Source organism: Macrosteles quadrilineatus, unplaced genomic scaffold (assembly GCF_028750875.1).
Source record: "Macrosteles quadrilineatus isolate MER2022 unplaced genomic scaffold, UCM_ALF_1.0 Scaffold_3__2_contigs__length_128488019, whole genome shotgun sequence".
Classification (NCBI taxonomy): Eukaryota; Metazoa; Arthropoda; class Insecta; order Hemiptera; family Cicadellidae; genus Macrosteles; species Macrosteles quadrilineatus.
The window spans coordinates 78,911,875-78,935,980 of record NW_026542596.1 but is presented as its reverse complement, the minus strand read 5'-3'; the positions used below and the strand labels follow the sequence as shown (position 1 = coordinate 78,935,980).

The following is a 24,106-nucleotide window of genomic DNA, read 5'->3' as shown; positions in this document are numbered from 1 at the left end:
ATGTAAGGCTTCAGTCCCTGAGGCCTTAAATCCTACACCAATGCCTTTTGTTGTATAATAGTGCCATGGCCCTCCAGTAGCCAGGAGTAATGTGTTAAGTGGCGTTTGGCTGGAGCCTAGCATCCATGTGAAGGAAGGATATAAAAAAGCCTCTGGTGAATATTTTGAACAGCTTTCCTCCAGTGTGACACACAAATCAATCACTGTTGGACCCCTGAGTTTCACTTATCTAACATGTTTGCTTACTTTTCATGGTAGACTCGTCCTCAGGGTCGCTGTTGATCACCATAGTGCCCAACTCCTCGGCCAGCTGAGAGCTGACCAGTGTTCTGTCAGGTACCAACGTGCCACTGTCCACTTCACTGTAGTTTACCATTGTCTTGTTGTGCACCTCGTCCTCATCCTAGCCACCACAAATACAATTCTCACTATTAACTATGTAGATAGTATAACATATTTTATAAAACATATTAGTTAAATAAACCTGAAATACAATAAACCCTCATTAGGAATGGCAAATTCAGATACATTAAAAATACTGCAATTGACAAAGTAAAAATTATTGGAAGAGATGATCTAAATGACTAGATTGTGGCAATTACTTAAGTATCTCAATTCAATGGTTAAACCTAGCCTAACAAACAATTATCTTCTTACTTAGGATTTAGTACACCTAAACTTCTCTTGGCCATATAAAATTTTCTCTAGATGCTTTAAGCAAGCAAATGCTAGCAATGTTGTTGAACAGTAACATACCGACTCCATGTGGTTCTGTTTGGACACAGCCGCGTTTGTAGAGTTGTTCCGACAGCTCTGGTTTTCTCTGATCTCCCGAGCCTCGGCTATCATCTGACTCAGTATCGTTGGTTGTTTGGCAGCTCCTGCAACAAGAAACATAGAGTAAGTAAGAGGGGTATGGCTGTTTTGGCATTGGTTAAACTGAACCATTGAGGTGATGCAGTTGAGTAAACTTATCGTATCAGTACTTGATAATTGCACTGTTTGGTAAAAGAGTTACAGCATTGACAGTTTCAGAAGAGCATGCATTAAGTATACTTCCGCAAAACTTCAACATCTGGTGGTTACAGTCATTACAGAAATTCGGTAATTCATTACTTTCAGAGCATTAAAGGCATTTCCATTTATTAATTATTGACTTGTCTACTGACTCGATAATTGTAAACAGTTCTGTTAGAGCTATCCAAACTTTCAACCAGCACAGTCAGTAATACAATAGCTTTCAAATTGACAAACAGTATTGTTCAGTCTTTTTTTTTGTACTAGGACGCTAGTCATGAGCCTAGAATTGTTTTTCACATTACTTCAGGCTAGACCTAGGGGTTACGGCAATATCACTTAGATAAAATCCATTGGTGATTTGGCGGGGTTTGAACCCGGGACCCCAGGAACCGGAGTCCCGCGCTCCAACCACTAGACCAGCTCGCTCCCTCATTGTTCTATGACTTACAACCTAGTTATAATCAACAGTTGCAAACCAACCTATAAACTCGTGATGAAGCATTTCACTGGCAGTCGCTCTTTCCTCAGGATTTTTGACAAGACATCGGCTGACAAAGTCTATAAATTCTGGCGACCACTGATCGGGCTCTCGGAACGATGGAGGTGGTTTGGTGGGGATCATGAAGATGGCTCTCATAGGGTGAATGTCTCCGTAGGGTGGTTTGCCTTCCGCCATTTCTAGCGCTGTGATCCCTATAAGTAGAATGTAGAAGGTTACAAACGGGTTGTACACAGAAAACAACCATGAAATAAAACTAGTGAAGTTAGACACAGAGAATACAAAATTATTGTAAATGAGAGTGAGATAAATTATTTCCAAGCCACAGTAGAAACACATAACGAAGGTGTCTCTTAGTAAATCCTTGATACGGTACAGGTGTTCTAATGGCCTTAATGAGATTAATAGATTTTTATGTTAAGTTTTACCATTTAAACAGAATAATAGACAAAGAAATTAACTTTATTTCCTACAAAAAAACTATAATGAAACAATTGATAAACTTTGTAGGAAACGTGGAGGGGAGGAGGAGACAGCCTTCCACGTGCTATTTATGTGCCCAGCCCTACAAGGTCTGCGTATGAGATCCCTTGGCCTATCGACTGGAGATCAAAGGGAAGAACAGGTTACCTCATGGTTCACCAAGGACCTGGGATTTGACGGAGAATGAGGACCTGTGAATAAGGGTGCACAATAAGCTGTTCCAGCTGCGATGCAATCCCATGGTCACTTGTAAGCCTGGCCCTCTTAAAAAAAGGGACTTAAAATGTTAACTTAAAGACTTCCAGCTGTAAGGTTAATTCAACCAGTTTACCAGGCCATAATCCTTTTGATTTTATACCTGGTAAAGCCAGCAATGAACAGACAGTTTTTTTTGCTGAACCAAAACTAAAAAAATTACAATCAATGTCATTACAGTAGCCTACTTACAATAGTATTGTTACTAACAACTTTTGTTGACTAATTGTATAATATCTTTGTGGCTACAAAACAGAACTACAAACCTAAGCTCCACATATCCGCCACACAATCGTAGCCGATCTCCTGGATAACTTCTGGCGCCATCCAGAACGGAGTTCCTATCACAGTGTTACGTTTGGCCATCGTGTCCTGCAAACAATCATATTTAATAAATGAAGCAAACAATTATGAAACAGTGCTACATTTGGCTTGTGTTTTTTTTTTTTTTTTATAATATATCAATGGGATAACTGAACAACCAGGATACATGATTGGTTATGCTAAAAACTGTTTACAGCTTTGATTATACAAAATGAACGACGTAAAATTTATTCTTATTTATTTCTAGTTTGGTGTTTTTACTGTTTTTCTGAATAACTAAAAGCTACTTGAACTATTTTGTGCACATTTAAACATTTTAATAAATCTGACACTCTCTTATTAGCTTGTCAACAACTCTTATCATGTGTGGGAACAAATATTTTTTTTATTGGAAAAATTGCAAAAGAAGTTATAACTTTTGAACCGTAATTTTTACAGTATTTAGGGTTATAACATTTCGTTTAGAGTTAAGAGGAATGTAACATGCTAAATTTCAATAATTATTGTTTAGGGCGTTATTTTAAAAATACAGTTTTTGGAGTTTTAATGAAAAAAAAAAAAATCAATAGTTTATCCATATTCTTTGTATAGGGGGGAGAAAGAGAAAGTAAACATGATAATATCTAAATTACTAGAAATCACACTATTTTTTGTTTGCTACAGTAAAAATCAGGAAGAACTGTAATAGGGTAACTTTATAATTTTTGTCACATGAGAACTATTGATGGTCACACAAAACTTTAGCACGAGACTACACTAAACATTACAAACGCATATTTACCGTCAATTGTCCTGCCACACCAAAGTCAGCCAGTTTAGCGTGGCCCTCCGTGTTGAGCAGAATGTTGCCCGCCTTGATGTCGCGATGTATCTTTCTCCTCAGGTGTAGATACTCCAAACCCTTTAGTGTGTCGCAGAGTATCGTCGCAATCTCCTCCTCTGACAGTGTTTTCTTCCGAAGTCTCATGATGTCTGATACTGAGCCCGCACCACAGTACTCCATCACGATCTGGAATGTCATGAGTTAACATAGAGTAGATATGACCTAGAGTCATTGAGTAAAATATTTAGATCTGAAGACGCTCAATTTAATATGGCGTCTTAAATCGGTTTATTTCATTGAAAATTACCAATGTACCCGGGTAGCTGGGTGGTTACAGGAATTGTCTTAACTTAACGATCAAAAGGTTGAAGGTTAAAAACCTTGAGAAGAACCACAAAGTGTATGATGGCTTTAAACTGGATCCAATGACTCTTTACTATTGGGCTTTAATAAATGGATGGAGCTACTTGAAAGTCAAGTAGGCCTATTGTGGATATATAAGGCATGCACTGTGGATGCCATACTCCCTGGTGTGGATTAAGGTACTGGTGAGTAATATCCTCAGTACTATCCTGATTATTAGACCAAATCGTAAATTACAAGGCAAAAATGTGGTTCGGATTCCACTATAAACTGTAGGTTCCTAAGCTGCCATTGGCTGTATGGGCTAATTATTAACAGTCCTGTCTAGCGAAAATGTTGGTCTTAGCGTCTTAAAAATATGTCTGTTTGAATATGACATTTTTTTTAAATTATGAATTTGTGTCAGTAACAAGACTGCAAGATCGCACCACTCATTCTACACTCATCCCCATTCATACTTGGCTTAAAATACCTAAAAAAAACTTATGGTTGCCATTTCAATTAAAAGTATTCAAGTATTAGATGATTGTCTAGGCTTAGAAAACATGTGATATTAGCCATGAACAAAGCTACTCAAGGCATTTCACTCGATTCTACTCTTGTCCTTCACTCATAATTAGTTTATAAAGTACGGCAAGTTTCTCCCCGCCTCAATTGAGTAATATGGCTACCATAAAAGTGTTTATCAGACACCATAAAAAATACATAAAAAAAATCCTCTAACTACAGTACACAATTTTAACCTTAGTCTGTTCCCTAATAAAATCATTCATGCCTCTAAAACTTATCACCACACTACTAAGGAACGAGTTTAAAACTTCTGCCCTAAGTGCAAATCCTGTAAATCACCATTGGATTTTAGTTACGTGACTAGCTGTGTACCCGTTCTACGCACGGGGATCTTATAATATTCAGTTGAAACCTTCTTATATAAAGAACAGCAGTTGGTTTGCATATTTTAAGATATGCTGGCCAAACTATTATACATAGCTTCATTTTATGTTGTTTTTTGTTGTTCCGGATCGGTATGACAATCAATAAAAGGTTAAATTACCTCTGTGTCTGCCGGTCGATCCTATAACGGTAGGCTTACTTTTATTTTTACTATCTGATCTCGTTTGCATGGCTCAATCACGTCCTGGTTGAAGTTCGTTCGCTACGCTCACTCACCTGTATGTTGGAGCTCGTTCGCTGCGCTCACTTTCCTTCAGGTTAGCTCGTTCGCTACGCTCACTTGCCTTCAGGTTAGCTCGTTCGCTACGCTCACTCGCCTCCAGGTTGCAAATTAGCTGTTGTCATAAATGTAAAAGAAATAATAGTGCTAGTGCTGCACCCTGTTGGTAATCCTTGTAACTTTAATGCTATTGAACATCACAGAACAGAACCAACTTGTTTAATTGAAACAGCTGTTAAGATTCAATAATTTCATTTCTCATAAGGTTAACATGGGCTTCCAGAAATTCCACGTCAAAAATCGACAAAAACTTGATTTTCAAGGGTTTACTGTTAAATATCTAACTGTCTCATATTCGATGAAATACGTCTAAAACCATCTCATATATGTATAGTATTTGGAAAATAAGTTTCAGGCGGGACAGTGCTATAGTTATTGAGGAGTAGTTGTAATAAAGTGCGTATTTTAGCGTTACCAAGAGAATGACAGATAGACAGACAGACAGACAGACAGACAGACAGACAGAAATTGAGATAAGGTTTGATTCGGTTTCTCTGACCTATGAAATGTAAAAATAACCAAAAAGTTCATTATTCTAAGCAATGTACAGACAAAACTCTAATTTTATTTATATAGATAATGAAAAGACCTGGAAATTCAGAGCCCATCTAATCTGTGTCCATCTGTTCAGAAAGAAAATCAAAATTATATGTATACTGTAATAAAGAGGGAACCTTCCTTGAACTGGATAACTCCTCACAAACAACAATATCCATACATGGACAAAAGCATACTTGAATACTTTTAACATAAATGGCGACCATACAAAGATCTTGTTACTGACTAAGGCCGACATGTTCCTTATATCTTTTACATACAACAATTTCACTAACTCACCCAGAGATCAGTGTTTTTGAAGTAGGAGCCATAGTACTTGACAACATACGGACTGTCACACTGCTGCATGATGGAGATCTCCTTTATAATCTCCTGCAGGTCAGTGTCCACAGGCACCTGTTTGATGGCCAATACCTGGCCCGACTCCTTATGAAGGGCTTTGTACACACTGCCATATGATCTGCACACAACAGTTCAATAAACTGTATGGATTAATTTTAGACCCAAAGTTGCATTTTGATGCTCAATGTCAATAATGTAAGTGTCACAGTCTTATGTGTTTGAACTGTTGACTTGGTGTATTTTCAATTGGTGTGTTTCAAGGTTTACTTTTTCATACATCTAAGTACAAAGTTATAATTGTTTACACCAAGTTAACAATTTGAAAGTGCAGACAACTAAGGTATTTTCATAACCGGGACAGATATTAGCTATTTTCAATGACAGCTGATGACAAAGAAAATAATTGGTTTATCAAGCTGAAATTTAGAGCAAGGGAAAACTATCAGCTGATTTTCTCTTGCTCTCAATCAGTTCCCCATTTGCCTATTACACACACTAGTGCTGCCTTACAATTTAATGTTTATAATTTAAACAAGCTGTTTTCATTGTTGAACTATCTAACTGCAAACAGAAAGAGGCATTATTATGTAGTGATCAAAAGTGTCATTCAAATCATAAGTAATTTTACTTCAGCCAGTTTGACATGGAATCAAATTAGTACTTGTAGGATGAACCTCTGTTACAATTTATTGTAACTCTCTGGACATTAAGATAGACATCCCATATTTTTTTAAACAAGCTAAAGGCAGGTTTGTTTTCTTTACCTCAAAAAGCAAAGTGATGAATAATTTTCTGAAGTCTGTTTGATTTAAATTCTACTCATTTTTTCATGTTAGTATGATAATTAGGAGTTACCATAAATAGCATTGTTAAACAAAGTGTGTATAACAGAAATATTATGGTATTTGAAAGCAGCACACTGTGTCATTGGCGTAGTGAATTTTTTTCTTTTAAAAATCTAAAACACTTATAGCTTTCATATAAGAATAGAGCATTTAGTTAACAGTAGAGTATCAATAGCCACAAATATAACATGAAACTTTTAAACATTTTTGAACTCAAATTGTTTTTCTCTTGTACATATTTTTATTTGTTGTTTCATGGTTCAAAATAATAAATTATTTGATTTTTTCATGGATACAGTTCGGTACACATTTTAAATGAAATATAATTTAAGATATAGAAAATAATTTCACTTACCCTTCTCCTAATTTACAGATAATATCAAACACCTCTTCCGGTTGTCTTGTGAGACTCTCTTCCGATAATTTTTTGAGCTCACTGAAACAAAATGGAAACTATATAACAACAATTATCAGAGGGAATGGTTGCTTGTATGAATACCAAAGTTTGCTAACAAGTGTTTTAAACCAAAGAGGATTACATTTAACACAAGTCTAGCAGAGCTTGTTGCAAAAGTTCCTGCTAGTGGTGATTGATTCTTCTCTCTTAGTTGAATATAAGTTTATATTCAGCTGAACTTGGGACACATGCCTAAAGCTGGGTTTTCCTAGGGGCGGAAGCGGAGAGCGGTGAGAGGAACGCGGAAAAGAGATTAACATGGTGTACCGCTCCGCTTCTAGGAAAACAGTAGGCCTAACATTAAATTAAGACAAGTGGAGTCCGCTCTCCGCGTTCCTCTCTCCGCTCTCCGCGTTCCTCTCTCCGCTCTCCGCTTCCGCACCTAGGAAAACCCGGCTTTAACTTGTATTGTCAGTACAAATTTCAATCATACCTTGTTAAATATCTTATGTACCGATACCGAAGCTACACATTACGGGTACTTGAAGGGGCCTTAGTTTATCTAAATCAAATTAAAATCTTCTGAGCGATGGTTATGCTATATTAATGCACATAGGGGATAACAAATCTGGCAATAAAATTGTTTGTAAATGTCTAAACTTTCTCAGTGATCAACATTGTGCATAGTTTGATCCATGGTTAATCAAGCATATTTTTTATTAAGATCCAACACTTTTATCACTGTAGATGACAATATGATACATTGTAATACAGGGATAAAATACATTTAATGGAAGATTACAGTTGGTGTATTGAAAGCAAGAGAGAATCAGAGTTTTCAAAACAACTTGGTTGATGACTAGATGACTTCCCTGTCAACTACACAGCTTAATGACGTCTTGGTGATTCCCTATTCACGACTGTTTCTCTCTGGTTCACATTTTCCACACATACATCATTCAATCTTATATGTTTACATGTTCTTATTTGTTGTTTGTTACTAATAAAAATGTGGGATAAATACAGATTTTGCCCAACAATTATAATTATAAAAATTGAAACAAAGGAACAAAAGCAACTTTCTGCTTATATGAGGGGAATAATCAATGTAATTGTATAAATGACTTTATGTCTAAATACATAAAACTGACTAAATACAAATGCTAAAGTGTGATTTAATGTACTAATGATTTTTTATGTAAACTTCTTGTCTCTTCTTTATACAAAGTACACATCTTAATTATTTACTTGCTCTGTATGTATACTTTATGTTATTAATGAATCTTACAGTGTAGGTTGGTTTTAAACACTGTAATGTTAATTCTGTAAAAAATGTACAACAAAATTTGAATTGATAGACAATATTTATACTGTAAGATACTTGTTAGTATAACTTTGAAATTACCAATTTTTATTTTACACAAAGTGTGTATGTTAGACTATTGTGGGTCTTGGATTTTATGTGTTGGTTTTGTAAATGGCAGTTCATGTTAATTTAAAGAAAAATATAATACAGTAAACCTTCGATAGTTCGACTCTCGATAGTTCCCGACACTTACTGAAGTTCGACACGGGCTCAGCTATTTCGTCAAGTGATATTTAATGGTTAATATAATGGTGTAAGCTGACTTGAACATTAATTTGTCATTTATTGTTGACTTGAGACTTAACTAATGAACAGGGAAATTGTTAAGCTTTTTAGTATTTAATAAATTTGAATGATTTCTATATTGTTCTTACTTTCCTGTATATTAAACTCCATTTACTCCCTATAGTTCGACATCCCTTAAGTCCACAAAGTGTCGAACTATCGAGGTTTTACTGTATTTTCTTTTTGTAAATTGGAAGAAAAATATTTAATTTTTGCTGTACTATTAACATTGATTAGCTCACAAAAATTAAACTTAAATCTTCTACCATTTACCTCCTATCTTAGCTACAGATGGTAAGCAAAACCTCTAAATTATCTAACGTTTATCCATTTTTGATGTTATGATCCTTAGACTGGAGACTTAATTTGCAGAAAACAAATGTAAATAATACTTAAAACAAAAAGCATGATGATTAATGAGTTATTTAACTTTAAGACATAGTCTCAGTACGAACCAGGTGTCAGAATGATGTTGCGGGAACGACGCCGTCATCAGTCTTTTCAGCCGTCGAGCCCGGCAAGTTTGGCAGTTGATGGTGGGCATTGACGGCCCAAACACTCCACCGTTCTTGAACACTAGAGTATTCTCCATCGCGCACACTTCACACGACACTACACTGTTTACTACCTCCAATCCATCACTGTGTTCCTCGGATAGTTTACTTTGGGGTTAAGTTTATTTACAAGTTCAGTATTTTATAGTTTCTTGTATTTAATCAACTTTTTATCAAAGCAATTGCATTATCATGACATCTATAAATTATATTAATGATGACGTTTATATAACTTGGAACAACCTTAATAACCTGTGAGTGTGAATCCACACTGGCCTGTTGGCAATTTTTATTCAGATAAAATTATTATAGATTAATATTTACCATAATTGAAAGTGAAATTAACACATCCCATCAACCCTTTGAGGTCCTGGCTTTTATTGATTTAGTTATGCCTACATTAACCTGATGAAAGCATAATTTGTCAATTGAGAGAATTATTTAAAGATCAGGACATTGTCACTGAGGTATGGGGTAGAAGTATGAGATGGGCAAAGAACAACTCTTTACCAAAGAAAGTACTGGAGAACAACCCAGAAGGAATAAGAGACCCCTTGGTAGACCGAAACTGAGATGGTGGGACCAAGTAGAAAAGGACATAAGAAAACTGGGAAGAAGGGTAAGATGAAGAGATGTATGGAGACAGTGTGTTCAGGAGGCCAAGTGTCATTTAGGGTACTAGTGGCTACATCAGTAAGTAAGTAAGAAAGTACTAGTAATAATCACTATGGTTAAGGTAGCAAAATGGTAGATTTGAGGTGCAACTCAAAGAATTCACCCCTACTGCCAAATTCTACTTGAGCCTTCCACAGTTTATTTTAGGCGGGCCTTTCCCAACAAGCTCTGCCAGCCAGACTGGTGAACTCATAGGTTACACGCTGACTTGCCTGGACAGTGTTTAAACCCTTGATCTACCATCAGTGCTGTGCCTAACAGGGTTGCCAACCTCTCAAGCCTATTGGCCCACAACAATAATAAAACTGGTAAACTCGCAGTACAAGTATGTTCTGGTTGATTTTTATGTTGAAATGCATTTCAGGTATGTGTGTCAACAGATTTGTTGAATTATGCTTACATAGATAGTTTGTTATAAATGTAACAATCCAAAGTGATTGTTGTAGCATTTCAATGCTAAATGAAATGTCTATCAATGATATTCTTTCACAGTCCATAAGCCTTTGGGATTCAAAGTATAAAAATCAATAAATTACCATTCTCACGCAAAATTTGCTTGATTGCTAAGCTTATTATGGAGTAGGCAAAAGCTCTATGACTGGAAAATGGAAATGAGGCCTTTTTTTGTAACTGTCAAAGGGATATTGATCAATAAACTAGAAAAACTTCTCTGAAATATGCAACAATAAAGGATGTCACAACAAAATGTTATTTACTAAATTAATTAAAAAATGTATGATAATTCTTTAAAATAAACGGTATCAGCATTCTGACACATACTTTCTCCCATAAGTTTGTCAACAACCTTTATCATGCGTAAGCGGTGAGATTAAATAAACGGAAATGGAATTTGTACAATTTTCTTCAGAATTTAAAGGACTATAACATACTAAATTTTTATCAAAATCGTTCGAGCCAATTTTGGGAAAATCTGATTTACCGTTATTTTATGGGGTTTTATGGGAAAATAACATAATTTACAATAACTTTTGAAACGTAATTTTTACAGAGATAAGATTTGTACCATTTTGTTCAGAATATAAAGGACTATAACATACTAAATTTTTATCAAAATCGTTCGAACCATTTTAGGGAAAATACTATTTTTCCGTTATTTTATGGGGTTTTATGGGAAAATCTCCATTAAAAATCAAAATTTCTAAAAAATAAAAAAAAACTTTCCTATGTTAAATCAAAACCGGATTTTTGTCTAAAATTCCATTTTTTGTTTTTTATGGGGTTTTTATGGGAAAATAACATAATTTACTATAACTTTTGAACCGTAATTTTTACAGAAATGGGATTTGTACCATTTTGTTCAGAATTTAAAGGGCTATAACATACTAAATTTTTATCAAAATCGTTCGAGCCATTTTTGAGAAAATCCAATTTTTCCAGTTTTTTATGGGTTTTTATGGGGAAATCCCCATTAAAAATCAAAATTTCAAAAAAATGAAAAAAACACCTGGAGATACCATGGATTAGAACCTACATACCAAATTTCATCGAAATCGGACCACAGGTGTAGTCTCTAGCTCTGTACACATCCAGACACACAGACACACAGACACACAGACACACACACACACACACACACAGACATCACTTCGAAAACCACTTTTTTGGGTCCAGGGGGACCCAAAACGAATATATCCACTCAAAACTCAAACTCGAAAATTTTGACGAAAACAATACTTTCTCCATATACTATGGTATAGGGGGAGAAAGTAAAATTAACTCTCTTTGCGAAAAACACTCTTCACATTTACTATTCTCTAACAGGAAACTGAATGTGAGGGATTTAAAAATGCAAATAGCCATGTAGAGGGAAGGGGGTCTTATCATTGTGAGACAAGGGGCCTACAGCCCATTGTTTTGTTGTGTTGCTTCATGACAATGCAAAAAGTCACTTTTAACTCATAAAACAATCCGATGAAGCTGTTAAATCAAAACAATGGTTATACAATTATATTTTCTGTAAACTACAAAATGACATTGGGATAATTAATTGCTGTGATTGTTATTGTCAATTTAATAAAACGCGTACAATGATACAACTTGTATTAATGATCCTTAGGCGAAATGTATTTTTAAAACAAATTAAACAACCTATATAAATGTGGATAGTGTTCGGAAGTTGACAGGCTGGGTAGATTCCATAGACTAGAGTCAACGTCAAATCGAGAATTTAGCTAATTCTTACTTTTTCTTACAATGTCTGACATTAAAAAAATTTTCAAAAAGAATTTATTTTTTCACAAAAAGCGGAAAATAATGATAAAATTGGTCACAATCAAACCAATGAACCTGGTTAGGACTTAAAGGGTTTGGATATTTAAATACAACTTGCATTACAAACTAAAAAAACATAGTTCTGAATACTCAGCGCTAATTGATCGAATCTTATCCTTAGACGAATGAAAAGTTTGCAAATAAAGGGACACACAGTTAGAATGAACTTGACGCAGATGCGAGTGACAGAAATAGTGTGACATTCTGCCAAGATTCTGCGTCAGAGAGACCGACTGGCCTCCGCTTGAGCTAACATTGACTCTCAAAACACTCGACAAAGACAGCCATCATCTGACTGCTGACAACATCCATCACACCAGATCTCATCAACTGATTTAAACTTAGCATAAAAAGCAACATGTTCCAAAAAAATTCCCTGTATGAATTGGATCGCAATTCAAAGGTAGTTTGGGGGTTTAAAGTTACGGTATTATCAAATACACGTTTCAAGGGTATGTAGACAGCTTATTGAACACATATCCCCTGCACACGTGTATAAATGTCCGCCTGTTTATACATACAGTATTGAAAACTGGGAAAAATGCAAAATAAGAACTTGGATGGAATTCATAACACAAAAGGAAGCAAACCAAAATGATAAATGGGAATTTAGTACTAGCAAAAATATTCATAGTTATACTAAATTTTTGTGAGTGGTAAAAGAATAGCTGATAAAATATTGACTTGTTTGGTATACATTTAAACACTGAATTGTTTGCAGTGAAAGATCCTTTTTATTTGTTCTCATTGTATAAATTAGCGCTCACAATAAACAGATTGACACTTAGATACCACATTTTAGCGAATTTCCCTATAGGGAAGTAGCTATTACCGTAGGTCTCATGGTAAGACTTAGGCCCGGGACCGATTTACTATTTCATTTTGATGTCCCCAGAGGCCAAAAACACCATTCGTTCAAATTTTTATATATGTATATATATATATATATATATATATAGGTATGTATATAGATTTATATATATATGTGTCCGTGAACACGATAACTTGAGTAATTTTTATCCGATTTTGATGAAATTTGGTTTGAAGGTGTAAGGCGGGATAAACTTGAATGAGTTCGCGATCCAGCATGATCGGACCATGGGAACAGGGTTTTATGGGGGGTTTTATGGGGTAAAAATGGGTTTTTCTCACTTTTGACCCTGAAAACACAAAATTTCCCAATTTTTCTCTAAACCTTCTTAAAGAGCTTAAAAAAACAAACAATTCAGTATATCAAAGTGTTTTTGTACAGTTATTGGTTACGGAGAAAACTAAAAAAATTGTAAATTTAAAATTCCCATGTTATTCTTATGGAGAATATTGTAAAATGTTGTAGTTTGCTTGTTTATGGATATCTTTTGTTCAAACTTGGCAAATATATTCATTTTCTACTAAGCAATAATTATTTTACTTAAAACACACACTTTATTGGTTTCCTTGTTGCAGCAAACCTAGGTACCCACTCGTTAAACCTAATGTTTTTTTAATAGATCGATTGAGAATCAATTCAGCCAAATGGAAATTCGCTTAGACAGCAGGTTTGCTGCGGCGGGGGTATTTTACATTGGAACATTCATCAAGCAAATCAGCAGGTTCTGAAAATTCCCAGACTCAGTAATTAAATATTAATATTGTTTTTGTTAACTCTTTACAAAATACCCAATAGATAGATAATTTAATTAGAGTCCCCTTGATAAATAGTTCTGTACAGTCATTATCTGAGATTAACAACCAAATATCATGAAATTTGTTGAGCGATTATCATTAGATTAAATACTCTAATTTAAGTTCTATTTCTATATCAGTTTTGTAAAAATAAGGTAAAGCTTTTGGGCAACATTTTGAAAAACAAGAATTCCAATGGAATGAGTTACACTGCTGCTAACATTGAGGCTCGAAGGGCATTTCTGACACCTGTCTTAGACTTGGGGTTGTAAGCCTAAATCCCAAAAGTATTAAAAATTCCATCTTGCAATCTTTCAGTCTTAAAAAGGCTGCTATCTCAATTTCATGAAGGAAGATTTTACCAATTTTTATTTAACTAAGTTGTGTGGTATTGAAAAGTGTAGCAAAACATTATTAAATTGAACGAACACAATTGCGATGTTTAGGCCTACTGAATTTACTTTGATGATAGCTTGCAATGCGACAAATCTTAATTTAACAATCAATCTGAGATATCCGAGAGTGTAAAAAAAATATATAATTTCATAAAATTAAGTATTAAAATATTCTCTGCTCTTAAAAATATGTCATTCAACAAAATATCAACCATTTTCCAAATATAGCCACAACCCATTTTAAACTATTTTTTATAAAGAAAGAAAAATACTGAGGGAACTGTTGACTGGAAAATGATTATTTGATCAAATTGGAACAAGAAAAATATTAAATAAATTAGTTGTTTCAATTTTTGAATTCAGTTGCATATTGAAATTGGAGGTCAAATTAGGAAAAACAACTCATCCATTTTTATTGACAACAAATAATAGTATGTAAAATTCAAGTAAAATCTCCTGAACCCCTTCAAGTTAATCTCATTAAATATACCCTTTTGTTTACTTTCCAAAATAAAACTGACACCTTCTAAAAATAAGGTGTAAACGAGGTAATGTAAAAAAATATAGCAAAATAGTAAAACCTTTAATGTAGTAATCAAACAAAGTTTGATTTCCCCATAAACTTTCCTCATAATTTCAAAATTTAATCCGCAGGGTTTACCAAGCGAGACATTGGATATGATTGTATTGCATATTCAAAGTTAAGGAAGCTAAAAACACCACCATGAATGAAAGTGAAACAGGAGGCAGGTTGAGGGGGAGTTTAAAACATTAACAAGGACACTGTAGGGCAAGTCAGTGACTGAAGGGGGGTGAATAATGACTGAAGAAGAAGGGGAAGGGGGTGGATTGGCAACGGGTTACACTTTCACTGTAATGCTGATACAGCAACTGCCTCCCCCTTGCTAAACCAGGTCACTGACACTGTGCCTAATATCTTACAATTTTGTACAATTGGACAGGTTTATTTTATTTTTTGGGAATGAATCAAATGCTCATTATCGTCAATCACCCCTAGAAAATCATATAATAGATAATTTTTAAAAGACAGTAGACTGACAGTGTTGAGTTTTATCTGAAAAATAAACAGATCTAAAAGCGCCAAGATTGGTTTAGCATGGTGTTTGAAGAGGTATATAGATATAGGTCTAACTGGTCAAAATAGTGTATTTCATCACTTGGGAGTAAAGCGACTCTTTTCGACCCAAGCTTAGGTATTGTTAGAAAAAAAATGAGTGGGTGTTGCGAAAGAGAAAATATTGGTTCATTGAAATTTGTGTATGAAATGGTTTCACATCCACCATTTAATTAGCATTAAATTTCAATTGTACAGCTAATTTTTGGAAAAGTCTGTTTTTGTTAACTGAGGTGGTGAAAACGTATTTAGCTACCTCCCAAGATATAAAAGATACGCTACGCTTACTTAAAAGTGTTTTTACTTTAAAAATTATTAATATTTGAAGTTATTAGGTAAAAGGGATCTTACAGCTTAGGTTGCTGTAATTGACAAAAATAGTATTGTAATATTAATGCCACATAAGAGATACAAATTACACAAATGCTTTGATTTTGGTAAGGCCTCTTTACCTACATCTCATTAAGTAAGTTTCAAAGTAAGTAAACAATTGCAATCATTTGTATACAACATAGTTCTGCCAGGCCAGTTGATGTATTGGTTGGTTGGTTTCCCTTCCCGGACATGGCTATCACATTATTGATAACAATTGATAGTGGGTTGTTATTCCTCATTTCCAGTTGAGTTGCTGACAACTGACCCTATATGTAACCAGCTTGTATTCACACACAATATCTCATTTTGCTTAAAAAAAGTCTTTGAAAACATACCCACAATGTAAGAAGAATCTCTGAGTATAAAGTAAAATTATAACAAACATTTACTAAAGTGTTTAAAAAAGAGATAATCATTAATGGTCTTAAAATATCGCAAGGATATGACTGATCCAAATAGTGGTGTATCGAAGTAAGAATTTTTAAGTTGGCCAAAGACAACAGAAACTACTCCAAAAAGTAATTTAACTCAACAATTAGCTATTAAATCAATCAATTATTTAAGACAGGACACAACTATGTGCGTATTTTAACCCAAATATGAATGAAGTAGCGCGATCTTGTAGTCTTATTAGTGACTAAGGCCGGCATATTCCTTAGACACAGCTGTTAATAGCCTATACAGCCAATGGCAACTAAGGGACCTACAGTTTATAGTGGAATCCAAATCACATTTTTGCCTTGTAATTAACGAATTGGTCTAATTATCAGGTTACTACTGCGGAGAGTCGTAGTACAAGTGCTACTAGTGCGGATGATAATCCAGGGAGCATCGCATCCACAGTGCATGCCTATAAATATCCACAATTATGTTATGTCGGCACGCGATTAAAAATGTTACATTCATTTATATCCGGTTTGTTTGTTTCAGTTTTTTGCGGAAGCAATCTCGACACCTACTAGAACCATCGGTCCACCCGGACATCAGTAGTGTTGTTCTATTATTGGTCTATTATTGATAACGTTTACGTAAAATATAGTCAAGCTTTGAAGACAATGACTAAACACAAGCTACAATATCCATATAGACATTTTTATCTGTCTGTTCAACATTAGCTAGCCACTATCAGTCAGGTCAACCATCCTTATCAACATTCTGTTTGGCTGGAGTTTCAACATTGTCAACAGATTATGTTTAATGTGTAAGCCCACAGTGAAAACACCAACTATTTTGTGAAGGAATATAATTGAAACACATTATTGTAAATTAAACCTTATTTTAAATTGAAAACTTTGAAAGCCTATTAATAGTTTTAGGAAAAAATATTTTTACATGCTTGAGAGAAAACGTATTATTTTTTGACGTAAACTTACTATGTGCCTAGATGTTTGTACCTAACTTTAAATTTGCTAAATATCCCATGGTACCTCTTAGAGAAGCAAACAGGCTTCAAACTCATACCATTTCTAACAGCCAGCCAATGGTTTTTATGTAGCTTACGGTAGTACAAGGATCCTGTAGGACTACTTGCCAACTAGATTGTTTAGATGATTTTACATATTTTACCAGTGGAAAGAACTTGAAAATCTAATTATTGAAGAACTATTGTTACCTTTAGTCTTTGTTCTTGCAGAAATAGTGGGAATCTAACACAACTGCAAGAACAAAGGCTAAAGGTAATTGTTCAGTAATACTGTAGTTTGCTTAAAGTGAAATTAGTTGATAAGTGTGATCCATAAACTACTATCATAGACAAATGAAAGGGATTTACACGATTTTCAAAATTTATCGGTAATCTGGGGGCTATCATACCTTATTTATTTATTTATTTCTTTATTTCCCAACGGTTTGCACCAGTTTACAAAAATGGATACAATGTTATAAGATGGCAAAATTCATGCAACAGTTGTGTTAATGTTTCAAATTTTTAAATGATTAGTGTCAAACTAAAACAAGTGAGTAGATCTACACATAATATCAAATTTGTTTAAAAATGTAGTTCTTGAATATGTCTTTTAAAGTTTATTTTTAATTAATTTACGTAACTGAATTATTTTACAGTTATTTTAATCGGAAGCACAATTTACGTGGCTCTATAGTCATGGCAGTGATATCAGCCAGATAATCTAAGAACATCTCAATTTCAATGGACAGCTTGGTTGCCATGACAACAAGAGCGACAGCCTATCAAGAACTGTCTCTCAGTTAACTTTTAACATTGAATGTCACCGTCACCATGCCGCCACTCGCCACTACATGGATAATGACTTAAATTTTATACAGAAATTCGCAATAAAAAACAACTATAAAGATTTGTAGGCCTACTGTGGCTGTTAGGGTGTTAATTGAAATTTATTTCATCGAAGAAGTTTTTAATTTGTTTACATTTTAAAATTGTAGGCCTAAAGACTTGTGTAAAGAACAAATTATTTTAGATTGTTATTAAATTGAGTTATTTCATTCATAAAACTAATTAGTTCACAGTAAAGATTTTTATAAAATTACTTAATTTCAGAATTTTACTTTTGAAGGACACCATTAATTAAGGATACATTAAAAAATAAATAAAAATAAATCTGCATGTGTTTTGTCAAACGTTGTATACGGAGCACCAGCGATTTTACATTATTTAGTTGGTTGAGAAATTGTTTTTGCAAACGTAAGCTCTGGAATTTTAATAAACAACCCCCATAAGAAAAGTCGCAAACCAATAGATCTGGTGCCTTAGAGCAGATGCGTTGTAATAACACATTTGAACAGTGATAGAAAAATCATATATTTAGAAACTGCTCCCCTTGAAAAAAATATGTCTACGCAAGTATGCCATGCGGAAAATATTGCACAGCTACTAAAACCCACAATTTCCCCTCAGACTTATTATTGTAAGGTTATTGTTTTTCAAGTGACTGAAAAAATTTCTAGTAATATTTTTACTGGTCTAAAACAATGCTATCGTCGGATTAACCAAGTAAGAAACACACAACACGATAACCACAGAAACGCTCAAATCCCCGACACCGAATTTCCACTATCACTGAACGCACCACAAAACACCACACACCTCACAGAACACAGTACACCACAGACCACAGCATACACTGACTGAGACTGACTACTGTGAATGTGACTATGACTGTGTGGTGTGTGAGCCGTGTGATGCCCGATAGCCGATGTACGGAAATAACCGCTCGGTGATGTAAGCTTTCCTGTGACCAGAACACCCGCACAGACGACACTAATCAGCTGATCGCAGATATTAAACAATTAGCTGGGTGTATAATGCAGCAGGATAAATAGACCGCACGAAATTGTACAGTAGAAATTGCATTCGATGTACCGGTATGTTCAATAAATATTTGTCAAGATCAAGAGAAAAATAGTCGACTGCCAACCACGGTAGTAGGGCGTGAGTGATGATCAAGAAGTTTTTTCGTCAGACTACTTAATTGAGGGTTACTCCCAAGAGGATTAAAACTCAACTTTGAAATGGCGACCATACGAATGCGGCATGTTAAGCCAATGAATGAAGATGAGTGTAGGATGAGTGGCGCGATCTTGTAGTCTTGTTAGTGACTAAGACCGGCATATTCCTTAGACACAGCTGTTAATTAAAAGCCCATACAGCCAATGGCAACTTAGGGACCCACAGTACAGTGGAATCCGAACCACATTTTTGCCTTGTAATTAACGAATTGTTCTAACTATCGGGATAGTTCTGCGGATAGTCGTAGTATTTACTAGTGCGGAAGTTGATCCACACCAGGTAGTAATAGAGGTAGTACTACAGTTGTACAGTGTGTGAAAAAAAATCTGAATAAAAGACCGTATTAGTGCGGTTTATCAACAGGTTAAACGAAGTGTATATTAATTGTACAACGAAAAAAGTAAGCTGCAATAAGCCCAAATGGATCTTAAAGAGTTGCTGAATTATCACCATAGATGGATAGACAAAATTTAGACCCTTACGAAACAAGTTATAAACTGGCAAAACTAGTAGGCCCTACTACAGTATCATGTATGCATGAAAATATAAGTTGTATGGTTATGCAACAATGTCAACATAACTGATACTGCAAATCGAAAGAAACCTGATTAAAAATATCAACAAGAATCATTGTTTACAGGATGGAAAACCACTCCCTGATTTGAACGAAATACTGAGTTTCTAACAGTACAACTAACACTAACGGAAGCTGCGAGATCACAGGAGCTCGTTTTACGACTGTGTTAACTATTTTAGATTGACATCCAACATACGGACGTAGGCTAGAACGAAACTAAACTAGAATTTATTAGTATATCTCAGCAATAATTATGAACAATAGAGTGAAAAACATGTCATACAATTTGTAGCCTTGGGTTCCCACTTCTGGATGATTTATATAGGCTATGTATCCCGTGTCATCAGTCAATATATTTACTTGTTTCTTAAATAATGTTAATACTTTTCATTAAAATGGCAACCATGCAAAATTTCGCAAATATTGTAGATTCATTGCGTGACAAAAATGCAAAATATAACATCTATTGGTCAAAATATAGGGTTTCAGGTATATAGAAAAGACATTACAATGCATTACGGACAAAATAGTGTTCGATAAACTATTTAGGTAATTTAAACATTGTACTGATGGAATAAAAAAGAAAAGAACAGGCCTATATAACAAAATACTAAGAAACACTAAGATTAGAAAGCCTACACCATATACCCCTTTTATTTTCCAGTTGGTATCGTACAAGGCAAACCTACTTGTTTATAAATAGATATCTTTTAGGAGGTCGAACGGATAGGCGTCACGTTATGATAGACGCCTATCATAACGTTCATAAGGATAGGCGTCGGTGCGTTATGATAGATCGATGGTTATTGTAGCGCTATATTTAACTCAGTCAACTTTTCTGACTTGTTTGTATGCTACCAATTAACTCATTTTCAAACACAAAACTCTAGCTAACATAACATCGGTAAAATAATTGTTTAGATACCAATTATAGGCACATGTCTCCAAATACTGTACATCTATTTGAATCGTACGTTTATAAATGTTCGCCGCAAACTGTCAACAGAACGAGCAGTTTTAGACCATCACTATGTTTCCCCCAACTCTGGCTTCAACTCAAGTGTATGATGCGAGTTCTGCTTTGCCAAATTCTTCTCCACTTGAAGTTCACAACAATTCGTACGATTGGTCTATTTTAGAAAAAAATAATGAGGTAAATTATTGTAATGAAATCAAATTATATTTGATTTAACATTATGCTATTATTCCGGGGTTAACCTGTCGGGCCTACTAATACTCGTTCTAATTAAGTTTGACAAAAACTTAAATTTTGGAGTGCGAATCTGAGTAATTAAATATTTTGGGATTGCCATTATTGTAATGGTCAACAGCAGACAATTAAAAGAAAATCTGTTAGCGATTGTCTTACAACGGTTCAACGTCATTATTTAATGACGTAATTGATGCGTCACAAATTACGTCATTTGTAACGTCAAATGCAACGCCCATTTACTTAACATTTTGCCACTACAATCACAGCAATGGAAGCGCCTAACAACCAAACAACACATACACCTGACTTCCCATTGAAGTTCTAATATACGCTAACAGCTAGCAGCTAAGTAACATCGTAGCAGATGAAAACTGATGAGCAATAAGTAGTTGCAATGGAAGGTGACAACAGCCGAGTAACAACTTAAAATCAAAACCTAAAATTTTATGTTTCAAGAAACAATACGACTGATATGTATATGCAATAGTAGTATACTATTTACCTTCCCAAATCTCCGAAGTTATCATAACAGCTGGAGGCCATATTGATACCAGCTCATATCAGAGAGGACGTACAGTTCTGTATCGGCTTATTGTCGTAACAGCCTTATCTTCGTCCTCGCTACATTCTGTAGTTAAGAGTATTTGCTAAACCAGGTGATCAGCTAATCATTATATTCCTATACCAGCTGATCATGATTGTTTATGTTTTGATTTTACAGTTTTGTTTTGTGTTTACATTTCCAATAAAATGAGTTCATTAAAATAAATAGAATCTGTTCGTTTATTAAAATCTCAACAGTATTGTATGCTCCGGATTTGTAGGGGCATGTAGTGAACAAATCTGTTTTCTCAACAAGACTTCGGCGTCAACCACGTCACCATACTAAATACCCACGCGTAGTCTCTGTTCAGCTACTAATGTCACACACAAAATAAGGGCAAAACATCAGCAGAGAATTTGATCTGGAAACCCAATTGACAACGAAAAAGGAAAAAAATGTCCGACATCGAGCGCGAAAACCTAGTTCATGTTTTTATTTACATCTTAGTTTAGCTAGATTTTAACGTTATCTCCTGCACTCGACCACATTTCTTTGCCACATCGTTCAGAGTGTAAATGTCAACTCCAAGTAAAGTGAGATGTGTGAGGTATAGCCATATATGGACGTCTCTATACTAACACTATGGAGGCCACAGGTGTAGTGTGTGACAATTGCCACACTGCACAGGTGACTATTATACATTCACATGGACATGTCCACTGCGGCATGGGATAGCTGGGCAGGTTTTTTTTACCAGAGAAAACTAATACAATTACGATCGGCGTCCCTGCGTACCATATCTAAGGTGATTTTAGACAAATACACATGTATGCACAGATAATGACTAGCCTGAAGCACAGTCCTGGATAGAGCCTAACGTCCTTGAATAGACGGTCTAATGTACATAATGAGTGTATAAACACAGTGCTCGTAAGGAACAAGGTATTAACGTGTGTATCACAAGGTATTATGTGAAATAATATTTAAATATTAACTTAATTTTAGTGGATAACTAGTTTCGGAGTTTCAACCACATTCTCAAATTGTCCAGTCTGGTCTTGTCCTTGTCGTGTTGCAACTATTGTAAAGTAAATTTTTTTCTTGTGTGTTTCTTGGTTGTGTGTATTAATTTTAATTTTTACAACGGCAAGTGCTGAGTAATATATGTTTGACGAGAAGAAAAAGGACTTGAAAATAGGCTTGAAACCCCGAAACTAGTTACCCACTAGAAACAATAGGATTTTGCTCAAAATCTTCTGCTTTTTTAGAAAGTTCTCAAGTATTTTAATCATTGATTAAACATTATATGGATTATCATCTTTATGAATCAAACCAAAAACAATTTTAAGGTGGATTAATTTAATGTTAAAACTTGAGAGCGTTAACGTAGTCTATTTATTTGACAAACTTTAACATTTTTAAGACCAATAATAAAGGTTAGTTAAACTGATTGTCCTTTGGTATTGTGAGCAAATGAACCCGCAATGTCAAGTTTAACCTGAAGTAAAACAGTTACGTTTGATCGAAATCAGCTCACTTCACATGGAACTGGATAAGGTACAAATATGAAAACGGGCTTTTTTTATAAAATTATGAAAATAGTTTAAGTCTCCGGTCCAAATTATGCATTGCAAATAAGTGATATTATTGCATATGGAACTTGTTATGGGTACATCGTTTTCTACACACAAACAGAACATAAATATATGCATGAAAAAATAATATCTGACACAAATAGAAAACGCTTTTGGATGAAGAAAAAATACAAGAGATAATGCATAGCTATATATCATTCCATTCCTATTTCAACATAATACACAACATACTGTATTCTAAAATATCAACAAATCTACACAAAATGCTGTCTTCAGTACAAAGGTGAAGATAAAACCAAAGAGATGTTTTCTGCGTCAAATTAGATTGCCACGTTCAGTTATTTCAACCTCAAGTATTCCGTACTCGAATTATCAGTTTTTCTTGCGAATCGTATTCAATATTGTATTAAATGTTGGAAGCTTTTTAGATATTTTTTGCTTACTTGGTGTTTGCTCATTATTACGACAGACATACAGTATGTATTTCGATTTTAATTTGTAACAAAAAATATATGGAGAACCCGCAAAACACAGAACAAGGAAGACACCATGCCTAATTTATACCTCTATCAGCAAAGTACATTCGCAAAATCAGCGAATTACATTGCGACAAACGTCAATAGTTAATCATCTTTAAGGAAGACATCGGATTGGCGGACGATTTCCGACGACTAATCAGTTAAATCCGGGAAATCGCCTCACGCTCCGTCAAACACGCGCACGCGCCGTCCTTGGTAGCTTACCCGATAATGAGAGAAGGTCGTCTTGCAATGCGATATGAAGTAAAAATGTGTGAATTAGTTATTAT

At 34.7% G+C, this 24,106-nt stretch overlaps 1 protein-coding gene across 7 annotated transcripts in view; it reads right to left on the bottom strand.

Annotated features, from left to right (window-relative positions):
* The window catches only part of LOC128988680 (serine/threonine-protein kinase 3-like), a 46,256-nt gene that overhangs the window by 6,024 nt on the left and 16,126 nt on the right, over positions 1-24,106 (bottom strand). Inside the window, exons 1-10 of one of the 7 annotated variants that reach the window (XM_054410202.1) lie at positions 18,820-19,007; positions 17,347-17,472; positions 9,250-9,624; positions 7,102-7,182; positions 5,839-6,019; positions 3,363-3,590; positions 2,524-2,629; positions 1,501-1,713; positions 757-881; positions 247-403 (exon numbers count right to left, since the gene is read on the bottom strand). In XM_054410202.1, the coding sequence (XP_054266177.1) occupies positions 247-403; positions 757-881; positions 1,501-1,713; positions 2,524-2,629; positions 3,363-3,590; positions 5,839-6,019; positions 7,102-7,182; positions 9,250-9,386 (1,228 nt within the window). In that variant the 5' untranslated portion in view covers positions 9,387-9,624; positions 17,347-17,472; positions 18,820-19,007. Of the gene's footprint in view, positions 1-246; positions 404-756; positions 882-1,500; positions 1,714-2,523; positions 2,630-3,362; positions 3,591-5,838; positions 6,020-7,101; positions 7,183-9,249; positions 9,625-17,346; positions 17,873-18,819; positions 19,008-24,106 lie in introns of those variants that run through there. The other 6 variants (XM_054410201.1, XM_054410204.1, XM_054410203.1 and 3 more) reach the window with 6 other exon arrangements.